Below are 14,971 nucleotides of genomic sequence, written 5' to 3' on the forward strand. Positions count from 1 at the left end.
TGCACAGAGCAGCCTTCTCCCTGTTTGCCACAATCTGCGCAGCAAATGACAAGGACATTTGGTCAGATGAAATGCCGACACTTGGTCGGATTCTCACAATCTTTTCTTCCCACGGACATAGCGAGGCTGACAAAAAGAAAGGAAAACCAGAGGGTAGGAATATTCAGAAGTGCAGCCCCATGGAACACCTGCCGCTTTGATAGCACCACCAGCAGGATGGGGTGACGAGCCAGCCAGCTATATACAAGGAGCAGAGGTTCAGTGCATCACATATCCACATGTATTCTAAATCAACACTGGGGTCCTTTAGTATAAGCAGTAACAACCGGAGAGGTGCCTATTTGTTCACACCAACAAACCTAAATGCCGCTTTGTGCAGTTTTATTTCTGTGCTGCTGTTTTGTGTTTCACTTTGGAGTGAGCCATATTAACAGCCACACAGTGCTCAGCCCTGGATACAGAGACACCCATGCAAAGTTCCCCTGCCACCCTGTGCTGCCATGCATCCGCCTGCCAGAGCTCACCCATCTGAGGCAGGTGACAGTGCTTTCCAGCTGGCAGAGGAGTCCCTGGCAGCCCTAACACAAGGAGAAGCGGACAGGCTGCTGTCTGCCCCGCCGATCACCCAAAGTGGTGTGCCTCCCTCCCAAGATGTGCTGCACAGACGTGCTCTCCCAGATATGGAGCTGCAGAATCCACTCCGCTGGGAAGTACATAAAAACTTCAATTCTACAAATGGCAAGATACAAACTGCTAAAGTCATTATGGTGCCTAAAGGCACAGTCTTCCTTAAGTTTTCTGTACAAAAGAAATAACCATACAGAAAAAAAAAACGCTCCAAGCTGACAATCAACAGATTTAGATGCGATGGCTGGGGCAGAATAACAACACCCTGAGATAACTCTCTGCTTCTCTTCCTCTATCACCTTACCTCCACAAAAGCACTCTGAGCTGAGCTCCTCGCAGATGCAGCGCACACAGCCCAGCTGTTTCCCTCATTACATTACAACCCCGGTAAGAAAAGGCAAATTCAGGGTTATCCTAATGATAGCTAACACCTCATAAAAAGCCTCTCCTCATTTACTTTTCCTGAGGAACATCCTTTTTAAAAGGCATTCTGAGCACCCACGAGGAAAGAAAGAGTTGTTTGTAAAATGATATTAGCCGAAATCTTGAAGATATTAAATAAAAACGTCCCATAGGGCCAGGCCAGCACTACAGCTGCAGAGGGGGGACCACAGTGGGCCCTGGTGGGCGGCGGGACCCCCCACAGGAGCTGGGCTCGGCAGGGGACTGCACCGGGGGGCCGAGCCATTGGATGCGGGGGGTCTCCAGCACCTCCTCCTCACGTTTATAAAGATGCACTCTGCCGATGCCTCCCTTCGTCTAAGATGATACTCGGGGGGTCGCGTGAATTTATGCCGGTGATGATTACACGTTCTCTATCAGCTTCTCACGTGGTTTGGTGGCTGTTTCTATTCTAACTCCAGGATACGGAGCTCGAGAACGGCTGCACCTGATCAGCGACGCGCAGCCCTGACTCGGCGCCCGGACGACCCCGCACGGCTACAAAACGGAACGCTGCATAAAAACAGAACCGCTGGACGCGGAACCGACGAAGCCCCTCATCACTGCCCGAGGTAACTCACTGTCGGTCCCACGGGATCAGGAGGCTGGGACGGACGGGCGGGCCGTTCAGCCCAGCTCCCCATCAGCCGCAGCCATCCCGTGCCCTCCGCCCCCGTCCCGATAACCCCCGGTGCGGTCGCACTCCCCGTTCCCGTCGCCGTACCCCGACGCGGCTCCGTGCGACGCCCGCCGCCTCCCCTGCGTTCCCGGCTGCGGCTCCGCCTTCTCTCCGCCGCGGCCGGGACAGGTGCGCTCCCCCGGCCGGCACTCACCTGCCGCTGGCTGTGGTTGGCGGCGCCCGCGGTGCCCTGCTGCTCTCCGCCGCCGCCGCGCAGCACGGTGATGTGCAAGGTGAGCAGGAGCAGCCCCAGCAGCAGCAGCAGCTCGGCCGCCAGCCGCACCATCCTCTTGAGCCGGGCGGCTTTAGGGCCCCGCGGCGGCGGCCGAGGGGGGGGAGGAGGAGGAGGAGGAGGAGCCGCGGCCGCCGCCGCCGGAGCCGCCGTCGCCGCCGGAGCAGCCCCGGGGTCGGTGGCCGGGACCGCGCCGCTCTCGGCGTCGGCGGGGCAGCGGCGGCAGCAGCAGCAGCAGCAGCAGCGGGGGCCGGCACACCACGGCGGAGCCACGTCGGGGCGGGACGCGGCGGAGACGGCGGAGGGAATCCCGTGGCTGCCCGGCGGTGGGCGGCAGGTAGCGGCGGGGCCGCGGGCAGGCGGCGTCTCCGCGAGCAGCCCTGCAAGCCAGAGGCACCGTGGGCCGTCGGACGGAGGGAGCGAGCGGGCAGCGGGGCCGGGGGGAGCCGGGAGCCGCGAGCGTGTGTATGTGTGTGTGCGCGGGAGGGAGGAGAGGCGGGGGGCGGCTCTCACATGGCGGGGAAGCCCCGAGGGGAGGAGAGAGCGGGGGGCTCTCGGCTCCCCCCTCGCGAGGGGATGGGGGTGGCCCCGGAGCTGCCCCCCCGCCGCCGTGTCCTCGCCCGCCCCGCCGCTCCCCCCGTCCCTCCCTCCCTCCGTCAGGGCTCCCCGCGGCTCTCGGCCCCTCCCGGCGAGAGGGGGGCGATGAGGGGCAGCCCCCCCCCAACCCCCTCCTCCTTCTCTTTCTCCTCCTCCTCCTCTTCTTCCTCCTCCTCCTCGCTGCGGGCTCCCCGGGTCGCGGGGCTGCGGGAGGCTCAGCCGGCTGCCCTCGCTGGGAGCTGGGTACCTGACTCCATCTCTCTTCGCTCTGTCCCGGGGCTGGGCAGGGGCAGCACCGCACTCTCTCCTGCCACCGTACGTGCGTGTCGGCTCCGCTGCCGCTCCCGCACCAAGTTTCTCGCCCCCTCGCTCTGTGCCGGGAGAGGTGTGCGGCGGATGCTTTTATAGTGCCCTGCCTCCCTCCCCTGCTGTCCTCCCCCCTGCTCGCTCCCCCCCTTTCCCTTCTCTCTCTCCGCAGCTCCGCCGCTTATTGCCGTCCCCCTCCCAACCCCGAGCCCCACGGGCCGGGCACTCACTGCACCTTGCGCGGAGCTCCGGGCTGCTGGAAATGCCGCCTCCGTGTCCCCTTGCAGGAGGCACGGCTTTCCTCTTTGCTGGCTGTAGAAGTACAGCGGAACAAACGCTGTCTCTCAGGTGAGAGGCCCCCGAATTTAAAGTGAAGTTGAGATTGGAAAGAGATGAAAACAGTTCAGTGGAAATGAGGGTGAGATGACTGCCTGCTGTGAGTCTGTGTACTGTGGTGTCCGATTTGGAAGAGCCAAACTTCTTCCTGAGTGCTGCAGCTCAAAGAAACATGGAAGAGAAAGAAGGTCACCTCACCAAAAATGGGGCGTTGGGAATCTTTGCGGTTGTTCTTCTATAGTTCTGACTGTGACATGTAAAGCAAGGATCTGTGCAACTGGGGACTGTGTGAGTGAGCAGCAGAGGGCTGTGTGTGGCAGCTGGGAGGTCGAGCTGGTGCCAGAATGGCCAAAAGCAGAAGGAGCAGTCCCCACCCCAAACATTTTCAGCCTGGGAGTGACATCCCCAGCAGTTCTGCTGCAAAGCGAGGGGGAGATGCACTTCCAGAGTGTGGTGCCAGCTCCGACCAAGGCACAAGATGGGGTCCTGCCTGCAGCACACTGCGCCATTCCAGTGTGTGTGTGTGTGTGTGGGTCATGGGGAGAGCTGGAGCTCACAGGGTGCCTTAGACAGGTCTGGTGTGTCCGAGGGCTGCAGTCACAAGTGAGTCAGAATGCTGGCACGTTCCAGGCAGACAGGTTGCCCTTCCAATGGTAATTCTTTGAACTGTCAGCTGTCAGACTGGGAAGTGGTTAAAATAATTGCACTGAAACACTGTTAGAGATGAGACCAAAAGCCACAGAACCCAGCCCTTCAGGTTTAAGGGTTTTTGAACCCGCTATGAGCGCTGTGCAAGGAAGGATCCGCACAGACATCAGTGTCCTGAACACTCTGCTGTGCTCAGCCCCTCTGCCTCATGAGATCACTCCTTGACGAGCACCTGTGCTTGGATGCGCAGGGAAATCCTACAAAGCCATTCCACATTACATAAAGCCCTAACAGCCTGTGGGATGGTCACGTTGGCTCTAAAAGAAGGCTGTATTTTCTTTAACCCAAGCATTCCTTGCACTAATCAAAATACTGAGGAGATAAAAACACTGATGTGCTTCAGATGTCATCGCTTGGACTTGGCATTCCTGCTGCCATCATTGGGATGCTGGCAGCCAGTGGCTGTGGGCAGGAAGTAGGGGGCAAGGGAAACTGGGCAGCAAAAAGGCAGAACGGTCCTGCAGGTGTGGCAGGGCCTATCCCTACCTACTGGCTGTTGGTGGCTCCTGGCTGTTGAGGAAAAGTGGAAACTTGGCACATGAGTTGTGTATTTCAGAGCTCAATGGCACAAATCGATGGCCGGGGGAGACAGGAGGCCGTAATACGAAACAGTCCAAGCGACAGCCTGGTGAGAAGCACACACATGGATCTGCTGCTGAGCTCTGGGTAATGTATGTTCTCCCTCGCCTTATGAAAGGCTGAACCAAAAGACATCTTTAATCCAGATGAGATGGGCCCAAGCTGGTGCGCATTTCCTCATGGGACATTAAGTTTTATGCGTTGTACTGTTGTGGAAAGACAGGGATGGAGCAGTGCTTCTATTGGCAGTGAGTGGATGACAGCAAGAAACCAAAGTCCCTCCCACTTGAAAAAGCAGGGACAAAAGTGGCACTTGTGTATGGGGACAGAGCTGCGTGGCTGTATTGGTTGGGAGCAGGAATCCTGTTTGCCAGAGGTGCCAACTGAAATTCACAAACACTGTTAAACTCATAGATGACTTCATTGATGAACTGCAACCTTTAGGGGAGTTGTACTGAAAAGCAAAGGGAAAAGCAACCACGTTTTGAGGACTATCTCCTGGGTGATGTTTCAGAGGTCCATTAGGGCTCTGCTCGTCCCGTCCACCAAAACAGCACACTGCAGTCACTGTGCCACTTGCAGTACTTATGGCCAGCAAGCTGTGTGTGGGGCTGAGTTTACTTTGCAGGGCAAACCCTTCCCCAGCACCACAAGGGTACCTACACATGGTGGTATGAGTGCCACTCCTGGAAATGAAGCACCTCCCAGCTGAGAAATGACACCGTGTGAAGCCTGGGTGGTCCTGTTGACTGAAATCATTAGGATGTTAATTGCACCCGCTCAAGTGTGAAAAATCCTCATTTTGGATGAGTGCCGCCGCCAGGTGACATCCTTCAAAGCTAGCTGGAAAGAGAGGGAGGGGAAACATAACATGATGTGATGTAACACCACCATCAATACTTCATTTCAGGAGTGCGGAGGAGGTGGAGGTGGCGGCAATAGATGAACCAAGCATGAGGGCCGCTGCCACTGGTGTCAGAGCACCGTGGCTCAGCTGAGGCCTCCACCTGAACTGGCCCAGCAGCTGAAGGATGCAGGTGCTCACCTGTTTGTCTGTGTTGCCTCTTTAGTGTCAGCCTTGCTCTAGTACAGCGGAGGTGCCCTGTTGGGAAGGCTGACAGCTTTTCAGATGTGGCTGCTGCAGCCCCACTGCTCTCCTCAGCTTGCTCCTCCCTGCGCCCACTCCCAGCATGCTGTTGTTTTATCTTTAAGCCCGGGGGTTGCTTTAAAATTATCTGTGATGAAAACCTGGCTCCAGTAAAGTCATTGGCAAAGCTCCCATTGACTTCAGAGGAGCCAGGATTTCACCCGAAGACACTTTGTAGATGAGTGGTGAATGGAAAGCATACATCTGGCTTCCCGAGGGTTATTATAGGTGGTGACGACCTCTGCTCTGGTGAGCGTTGAGCAATGCTGGGTTGACAGCTGGCTAAAGCTTCTCCTGCCTCTTCCCTGGCTTTACTCTATGGCTCTTCTTGGATCCACTTATCAAGGTGGAATTCAATGCCTCTTTGCCCATACTGCCCTTCCCCCAGTGCCAGCAGAAAAAGAGATAGGAGACAGAATGGCTGATGAGCTTCTAGCTCCAACCTCTAAGCTGGGAGCTACAAATGCACACACAGCACAGGGGTCTTGAAAAAAACCCAAAAGCAAATGGAAAAAGAATAACCTTCCCCTGATACCAGCGTCAGCCTTTCATTGACATGTGCTTCCTTTATCTCAATAAATTACAACTGGAAGAGTAACACCATCTTTTTACAATGTCCCATTAGCTCAACTTCCTTCATACTCAGCCCACCAGCCGGACCTGGTGGCTGGGACAACGCTTCCCAATTGTACGACAGACTGGAAATGCAGTGGCCACTTTGTTCACATTTGAAGTTGAAACGTGTAACAAGTAGAGTCTGAAAGAGAGAAGATGGAAATGAAGAAAACAGCGCAGCCCAGTTTCTTGCCTCTCTTATTTTTAACACTGGATCGTGTTTATTTACTCTCTCCCACATTTTCACTTTTCAGTATGCTGTGTGTTTTGTACTGATGATGGACAGCTGCACCATAGTGTTTGTCAGGGTGCAGTGGTACGTGGCTGTGGGAATCAGCATAATGGGGAAACACTCTCCAAAAGTGCCCGAAGAGCCTAAATTCTGCTGACTTGCACAGGTGCCCTCCACAGCAAGGTTACAACCAACCAACCAGTCAACCAACCAAAAATAATGAGATAAATAGAGCAGTTTACACCTTCCACACCTATGGTTTCCAACCCCTTTATTTCCCCAGGGAAAACATCACATTACTGGATTGCAATTGCCTTCTTGTTCAAGGTTGTTTTTTGACACTCTGGAAGTACTTAACTAAAACCCAAAAGAAAGCAGAAAGCCGGCTGAGCTCTGGGGAAGGGGAGGGGAGGATTTCACAACAAACATGGTGCTGGTGGGTGAGACAAAGGGCTGTCTCCATTGCAGGGAACCTCACATGAGTAAATAAAAATCAGCTCATTTCTTGATGGCATCCCATGATGTCACCTGGCTTAGTTGATTTAACACGAAAGGCAGAGGGCTGTGCTGGAGCTATGTTGCCAGGGCTGAAGGTTTCATTGGTGAGGCTGTGCCTCCTGGGTAGCAGCTGCTACAAAGGTGGCAGAAAAAAGGACCAAAAGGAGAGGTGTTTCACTGCTATTCCCTTATTTCTGATGCTCTGGTGCTGAGCCCACTGGTACCCTAATCAAGCACAGCGACAAACACTGTGATCCCTGCAGAGCTGTCCAAATGATCTGCTGCTTTGGCAACAGTCTTTTAAAACTGGTATGTTTGCTGAGATGCAGGCAAAAAGCACTTACGTGAAGTGAATCTTCCGTAGGGATGGTGGCAAGGTACTTGGTGCAGTCGCACCGGTTATGCAGCCATGTGGCACACTGCAAGGAAACAGCAGGAGGAGGCTTACAGTTATTGATGCAGGTAAAGAAGCCGGGCAAACTACACATGCCCCTTTCTTGGTGTTCTTGAGTGGCTGTTCCTAAAATCATTTGTCCCAGACTACGGACATTTGGATTAGATATTCCTAACAGCAACGGGGCACAGCAGGCCGGGTTTTGTGTCTCTGTTAGCACAGCTTTTAGCAGACTGATGGGCCAGGTTAGCAATACCCCAGTACCAACAATGGTAATCATAACAGCAAACAGTGGTAGAGATCCTGTGCGATATCCCAGGCAATAGAGGATAAGATTAATTTGAAAAGTCTTTGCAAAGGATGATGATATTACATTAAGTAAAGAGGGAGACAACACACTACAGCTCAGCACATGTTCGAGGCAGCTATCCTGCACAGGAGAGGTTTGCTCCTCACCTAACCTGAAGACAGCAGCATGAATGGAACAGCATGGAAAAAGCAATACCTGGAGCTCCACCTTGCTGCCTGCAACAGTTACTTGCTGCTAAGCATGGACTGAGTTTTTCTGCTCTGTTTACTGGTAACATCCTATAGGAATGAAAATCAGCTTCAGGAGGTAGTGCAAACCTATGGAAATCCTCAAGGGAAAGAGGCTTCAGAGAGAATGCAGCCTGGCCTTGAATGCCTCCAGGGTGCTTTATCCTTCTACTGCACCAGACATAACCAGTGCCCCTTTTGTGCTGCAATATCCCTCCATAGTTTGCATGTTTCCAGTGCATTTTCTCATATATAGAGTCTTAAAATGTGGGCTGATTGGGCTTGCTGTTTCTATTGAAGCTGCTGGTGGTTTTTCTCCAGGTGAGTCCACCAGTCTAAGCAAAGGGCAGGGCAATCACCTGGCCTCCTGCAGTTTTGCTTCGGAATTGTCTCTTTGCAAGGTTAGAAGTGGGAAGGCTGTTTCTAGTACTAAATCCACAGAGCAGGTGGTCGATAATATCATTAGCTTAACAAAACAGAAAGCTTGTGATAGGTCCCACTATAAAATGAAATTATATCCAAAAATTGAGAAAAGCCATCTAAGATCATCGCATCCAACCTTCAACCCACCCCCCCCCCATGCCCACTAACCACGTCCCTCAGTGCCACATCTCCACATTCCTTGAATACCTCCTGGGATGGTGACTTCCAGCACCGCCCCGAGCGGCCAGTGCCAATGCCCGATTGCTCTTTCTGTGAAGAAATAATACTCAACGTGATAACCAACCCTACAATCTTACTTGATAACACAACAAAGAAATGAATTTCAGTGCAGGCAGGATCAGACCCTTGTGCATGAAGGCTCTCTCCACTGTATAGGGAGACGCTAAAAAGATTCTGTTTAAACAAGAAACAACTTGAAACAGAATGAAGAAATCTAAAGAGAGAGAGAGAAAAAAGCCAATTAACCCTCTTTGACTTCTGGTGCTTAACCTCAAGCAGCTTTTTTTTTTTTTTTTTTTTATCCCCCGGGGGGGGGGTTCATCTGTAAAATGCTCCAGTTTACAAGTGGGTTTAACTACTACATGCTGCTTTTCAACCCCAGGCAGACAGAGACAGATCCAATTGACACCTGCTTCAGACAACAAATGGAACACAAAAGATTAAACTCATTTCAAAGGGTCTATTTGTTTGTCTCTTGTCATGGATTAAACCAGGGGGCCACTATTTCAGGATGGATTCTGCTTTCATTCCAGTCAATGGAAAAAATAATAATCCTATTTGTGTGGATAGGATAATGCAAAGCTTGCCCTTGGCAAGGAGAAGTGCTGGTTGTTGCCGGAGCTTTACTGACAATTCTGCAGTGAGCACGGATACAGTACTTCTGAAATGCTCGATTTGCATGCCAGATGTTTGAAATATGAATATTCACACTTGTAGAACTTTAAACAGAACGATGAAAGTTTACTGAAAAACAAGTGGGAATACAAGAATTTTGGTAAGAATGCGAAGTACCACAGTGCTTTTTAAAAATAGGTCTTCGGTTATTTGATTCAAGTCTAACTCAATTTAGAAAATTCTTCCTGTCTAAAGCAATTTCTGTACGGGGGGTGGGGGAAGAACAGAGAAAAAAATGCTGAAATTATGCCTTTTTGAAACACAAACCAAACGAGGGGGAAAAAGAAAACCCCAAAGCCTGCATCATTGCCAGCAGCTTCATTAATGGACTAACTGCTGAAGCACTCTAAATCAGCTGTGAGTTCCACCACCCCCTGCACACAGCGTGCCGGTTCCAGGCACGTGCACCCCAATGAACTCCGTGCTGTTGGTCGCCCAAAGGGAAAAGAAATAATAGGAGAAAAGCCCAACACAAACATTTTGGCAGCTCCTTGCTTCAAAGAGAACAGAACTTGTGTCTGCGTTCTATGTATTGTGACAGCTCCGCTTCCAACGCACGCACACAAAGTAGGCGGTGTGCACAGGGGAGCTCTAACTCGGAATTTCCTGCCTCCTCCAACAGCGTTAACTTTCCATTAACAAATAATTCTGGGTTAAACATTATTTTGTAGCACGCGTTTACCCAAATGCTTTAAATTGCACTTCTGAGGCCAAAGGACACATGGCGTTGTGTCAGATCAACCCTTCTGGTTTGGCAAAGGTGTACACTCTCTGCAGGTAGTGCCCGTGCATGCCACACACATGGTCTGATTTGCAGGAAAAGTGGTACTGGTATTAAGCCCCCCTTGCTGACAACCTCACCTTCTATAGGGCTTTCATTGATTTAACTGTTTCAGTTGTACCTTTAACTGGAACAGAAATTCTACGTGCAAAGCAGGCACAGGACATAAGAGGGCTGTAAGACTGGGTCATCCCAAGCTGACGGTACAGGTGTGATTGGAGGGATTAGATCTGGAGAGATGAAACTGGATGCATGTGAGACTAAAAGCCGCAGAGCGCTGATGTGTTGGGTGACCCAAATGGTAGCAATGACTAAAGGTGCTGAGCCTGAAACTCTCAGGAATCCCAAAGAATTTCACCTATGTTATACAGTTGCCTAATAAGTTAATTTGATGTAGAAAGCATGTACCATCTTGGGAAAAAAATGATTATATAGATGTTTAAATTGTTTTGTTATGTGTCCTTCTTGCAATGGTCTTTACCATTAAGCACAGTGGCTCTGATTCTGCCTTTAGCAAACTCGTGGCAATACTCTTGGAAACAGTTGGGCTACAAACAGTTCTGCTTCCCAGAGTGTGGCGGTTCCATCTCTAATGACATCTACTTATTGCAAATGTCATTACAAAGTAAAATAGTTGATTTAGTCACAAAGGAAATAAAGCACTTGAAGTGTTACATAACAAGAGATAGGATACCTCTGCAGTCAGCTGGCATTCTTCAGCTGTTTTAGCAAAATAACAGACAAAGCCTTGCAGACACAGCCTTGCAGAAGGATTCTCACTAGTGATTATTTATGAACTAAGCATGTAGAGAAGACAAAATTTTACCAATGGCCAAAAACTGCTTAAAGAGTAATCCAGAACCAGCAGGATAATGCACACACATGCACATACATAAATTAGACTTCTGTGTGGAGCTCTGGGGTGCCACACCTATTCACTACTTGGGAAGAAGCTGAGAAGCGATGTGTTAAATTTGGCAGATAAAACAAAACTTATTCAACTAAAAGTGAAAGGAAAATGGGAACGGGTTTCCTTCTGAACAGAGAAAGCAGCAGTGAAGGAACTGAGGTAGAAGAATGTAGGAGAAATGACATAGCAAAAGTAAACCTCTACCAGCCTGGGTCCCATTGAGAACAGCTGAGAGCTGGCTGTGGAGGAGTACTCAGGCGGAAAAGCTGTGATGTACAGAGAGAAAATTATGCTGAAATCTCTTTTCTCAATGATTTGAGTCCTCAGAGCTCAGGATGCAGTCATCTCAAGACTAATTAAAAAATAAACTAGTGATGGGAATGGAAGGATCCTCATTTGACTTAATTATCTAGGGCAAGGAGAAAACATCCCTTTCATCCAAGGGTTGCATAATTGTCCATTATGGGCTAAAGTTTGGCTTCTTTAAAACAAGTGACAAAACTCATACTGAATTAAATGGAAGAAGGATGTGACCCATAAGGGTTCAGTCCTTTTGAAGCATCCGATCTGTTGATCATTGACTAAAAGATCGTGGGAAAAATAATTCATGGCTTTCAGTGTCTGATAAGCCTCTCTACACTCCAACACTATCAAACAAAACCAAACCAACCCCCCCAAAAAAGCCTCACAACATCAAAAAAAAAAAAAAAAAAAGTATCTACAGGTATATAATGAAATGAGAATATGGGAAATCCAGAAGCAAACAGCACTCAAAAGACTGGTCGAGGTTATCACTACAAATAGAGAAACCAGTCTTAAGAAACCGGCAATAGTCTGTGTTAGGCTGCTGAACTGGATTTCAAATTACATTTTATCCAGAATGATTTCTTTAAGCTTATTTTTAGCTTCGACCATGTGAGAAGCACGTGGCTCCATAAATACATTTCCCTCAGGAGTAAGTTAGTGGGGAGGGGTGTGTGGGAGGAAACAACCTAAACAGTTCATTTAAACTTACTAACTGTGTGAAGAACTTTATAGCTTCATGTCTTAAACATTTGTCATTAAAGTGTGATTGACTTTCATAATAACACGCATCCATGTACCAACAGTGCATGGGACAGCAGACTGATGGAAGGATTCACACAGGCTCCTGGTAGCCTGCAGCATCCCCGGGCCCTTCCCAGAGCTGAAAGAGATTTGGAAGAACTTTTTGATGCTGCTCTGGCTCTGAAATGCTCCACAGAAGAACTTGTCTCTTCCTCTGTTCACCTAGGGAGGCTTTGGGAGAGTAGGGTTGTGTGCAACCTTCCTGGAACCACTCTGGAAAACTGTTAATAAGAAAAAAAGGAAAGAACAGTCATTAGCTAATGATCATATATGTCCATCAAATATGAAAGGAGGGAGCCACTGAGTGCATACTTGCCGTTCCTGTCAAAGAGGGACATGAAGAAAGACTTGCGTGACATAAAATGATTCTTGTTTTCCTGGCTACGTTCTACAGATCTTACAAAAAAGCACTGCTTCTTCTTCAAACCTCTCCTCTGGGTGATGCCAAAGGGCTTGTGCAGTTGGACATATCCTCAGTCTGCAAATGTTTTGCTTAGGTTGTTCTCCCTAGCTTTAAAAAAAAAAAACAAACAACAAAAAACAAAAAAAACCCCACCACCACCACCAACAAAAAAGCATTGTTTTTGTATTGCTGTATGACACACCTTGGACTTCCTCTCATGGATGATGCACATAAAGGTTAAAGTAAATGCAATCACTGTGAAATCCAGAAAAGGGATCCCATTAGCTGAAATGGCAATGAGCTGTATTTTTTGGTTTGCTGCAGTCTGGACTTCATCTCCCCCACTGAATATGTCCATGTGTATATCTGCCTACAAACTTATTTTTTTCTCTTAAACTCTGCAGAGAAGTTTATCTTTGGTTACTTCTACTGTGGACTACTGGCTTTGCCTCTTTTCAATCTACAGATCAAAGACGTTATATAAAAACAGTGCAATTATGACTAAGATAAACACTTTAAACTCTGTTGCTGTGATTTCATCCAGATTTTTTTTTCTAGGTTTGCATTAACACTCGAGTGACTCAATCAGCACTGGTAGCAGTAAAACACACATTATAATCCCCCGCTGATCCATCATTTTCATTTGTACCAAGAAGACTTAAGTGATGCTGTTTGCGTTTTATTTCCTTTTCCTAGCCTCCATCAAAAGTACATGCCCTTCTGCAATGTACACGTGATACTCAGAAATCAAAAGAACAACTAATTAATTGCATCCCACCTCCTCATGTGGAAAATGGATCTAAACGAGCATCTGAAACACAATGTGTTTGCTTTAAATAGCCAAACGCAGAGGGACCAGAGAGATCTGTGGGGAATTTTTGGCACCATGTGAAGATTCTTTCAGCCCTCGAATCCCCCACCCTTGAATTCTGTGGTGGGTTAGAAGGGAAAGGATATAAAATTGTGGAATTTTTTTTAAAGGCCTTTCTCTTTGTTTTCTATTCTCCTTGGCTGCGCTCTTATATTTTAATACCGTATAACAGTAAGGAACAAGGAGGGTCATTCAAAAATATTTTTTAAATGTTATTAAAAACAGAACTGCCTTTTGCTGCTGCTGGACCACATTTACCTACGGAGTCCTAAAATGGCTAAAAGGGCTGCAACCATCGCTGCTTCTTAAGGCCTCTGAGGGTTGCCAACCCAAGTCTGAACGAATGCAGGTGGTGGAGAAACACTGGGTAGTCCCACACTGGGTTTCTACATGCTGCTTACCACTTTGGTGTCAAGACACTTCCCAGGGGTCCAAAATTAGATACCAGCACCACTTTCTTCTGAACAAAGGAGATGCCTTGCTTTGGCCTGGCCTTCCACTTACCACTCTTTCATTAAGGCATTTTTAACTTTAATTCACCATGGTGGGATGGTAGCATGAATTTAAGAGCTTTGGTGAATGAAGAGTGGATTGCTGTTCTGATGTGACTTAGTTCTCTTGTTTCTATGACTACATTACATGAATGTTCAGACGTTTTTTGTGGTCATACATATACTGCACTTTTAGTTTTATGCATTTGGAAAAAAGAGCTGTAAATGCCTGAAGGAACTCCTGGAAGAAAAGAGAAGGGTATAGGGAATATGAGGATTTAGAACACAAGATTTAATTCAGAAGTATCAAGGCTGGCTCAGCCTATTCCAGTAAAGGTGGTGGGATGCCTACATTTGCTTTTTCTCCCCATGCTGTATGTTCTCAGCATCTATAACCATTTGCACAGATCAGCAATAAAGCCTCCAAACACTGGAATAGCAGTTTTCTTCCACGTGTGAGGATTTCTATTGCTTGCCTATTTTGTAAAGGATTATGTAGTTCTCAACTCCCCATCTCCAACTTCTATGCCATGGGCAAGACATCCAACTTTTGCATAACAGAACTCAAACTCACTGGTCTAACTTTTTGAGAACAAGCAGATAATCCAAGTGCCCTGCTTACAAATACAGCCCCAGCTACTGGGAACTGAATCACTGACCTTATCTTATATACAACGCAGAATGCAACATGGAACTATTACGAACTCTAAGATCTATTAGCAGACAGATATAAAAGCAATTAAACAAGAATTAAGCATAAAAGTAGATAATTATAAGAGGAGAATTTTGCTTTGTTCATTCACAAAAAACAAACACACAGCAACACCAAACAGCAGTATAAAAAGAATGGTGATTTGGCTTGTGTAATGCAGGAAGATCTGTCTGAGATTCTCTGTTACTAGTTTTGACCTTGGGGAAAAAAAAAACACAGCTGTCTCAGATGATTGGAGGAAAAAAACCCCAACAAATCATTAAGAAGAGCAAAATGCCACGTTAAAAATGACACAAACCATTCTCATTAGAACCTACATGTCCCAGATTGTGCTCTTCAATGTAATTACAATGAAATACACATATACATTTTTCTCAAAAGAGTGGGGAAAAGATTACTTCAATAAATACCATAAATCTCCCAAAATAGC

At 48.3% G+C, this 14,971-nt stretch overlaps 1 protein-coding gene and 1 long non-coding RNA gene across 4 annotated transcripts in view; one reads left to right on the plus strand and one right to left on the minus strand.

Moving 5' to 3' along the window:
* Positions 1-7,934, minus strand: part of ISM1 (isthmin 1) — a 41,323-nt gene extending 33,389 nt beyond the window's left edge. For 2 of the 3 annotated variants that reach the window (XM_015857141.3, XM_085542789.1), the window contains exon 1: positions 1,902-2,974. In XM_015857141.3, coding sequence (XP_015712627.2) covers positions 1,902-2,033 — 132 coding nt within the window. In that variant the 5' untranslated portion in view covers positions 2,034-2,974. Of the gene's footprint in view, positions 1-1,901 lie in introns of all 3 variants that reach the window. The other variant, XM_085542788.1, reaches the window with a different exon arrangement.
* The window catches only part of LOC116653154 (uncharacterized), a 32,674-nt gene continuing 18,927 nt past the window's right edge, over positions 1,225-14,971 (plus strand). Inside the window, exon 1 of the long non-coding RNA XR_004306558.2 lies at positions 1,225-1,640. This is a non-coding gene — a long non-coding RNA (uncharacterized LOC116653154). The remainder of the gene's footprint in view (positions 1,641-14,971) is intronic.

Source organism: Coturnix japonica, chromosome 3 (assembly GCF_054131305.1).
Source record: "Coturnix japonica strain WE chromosome 3, WE-NBRP24, whole genome shotgun sequence".
NCBI lineage: Eukaryota > Metazoa > Chordata > Aves > Galliformes > Phasianidae > Coturnix > Coturnix japonica.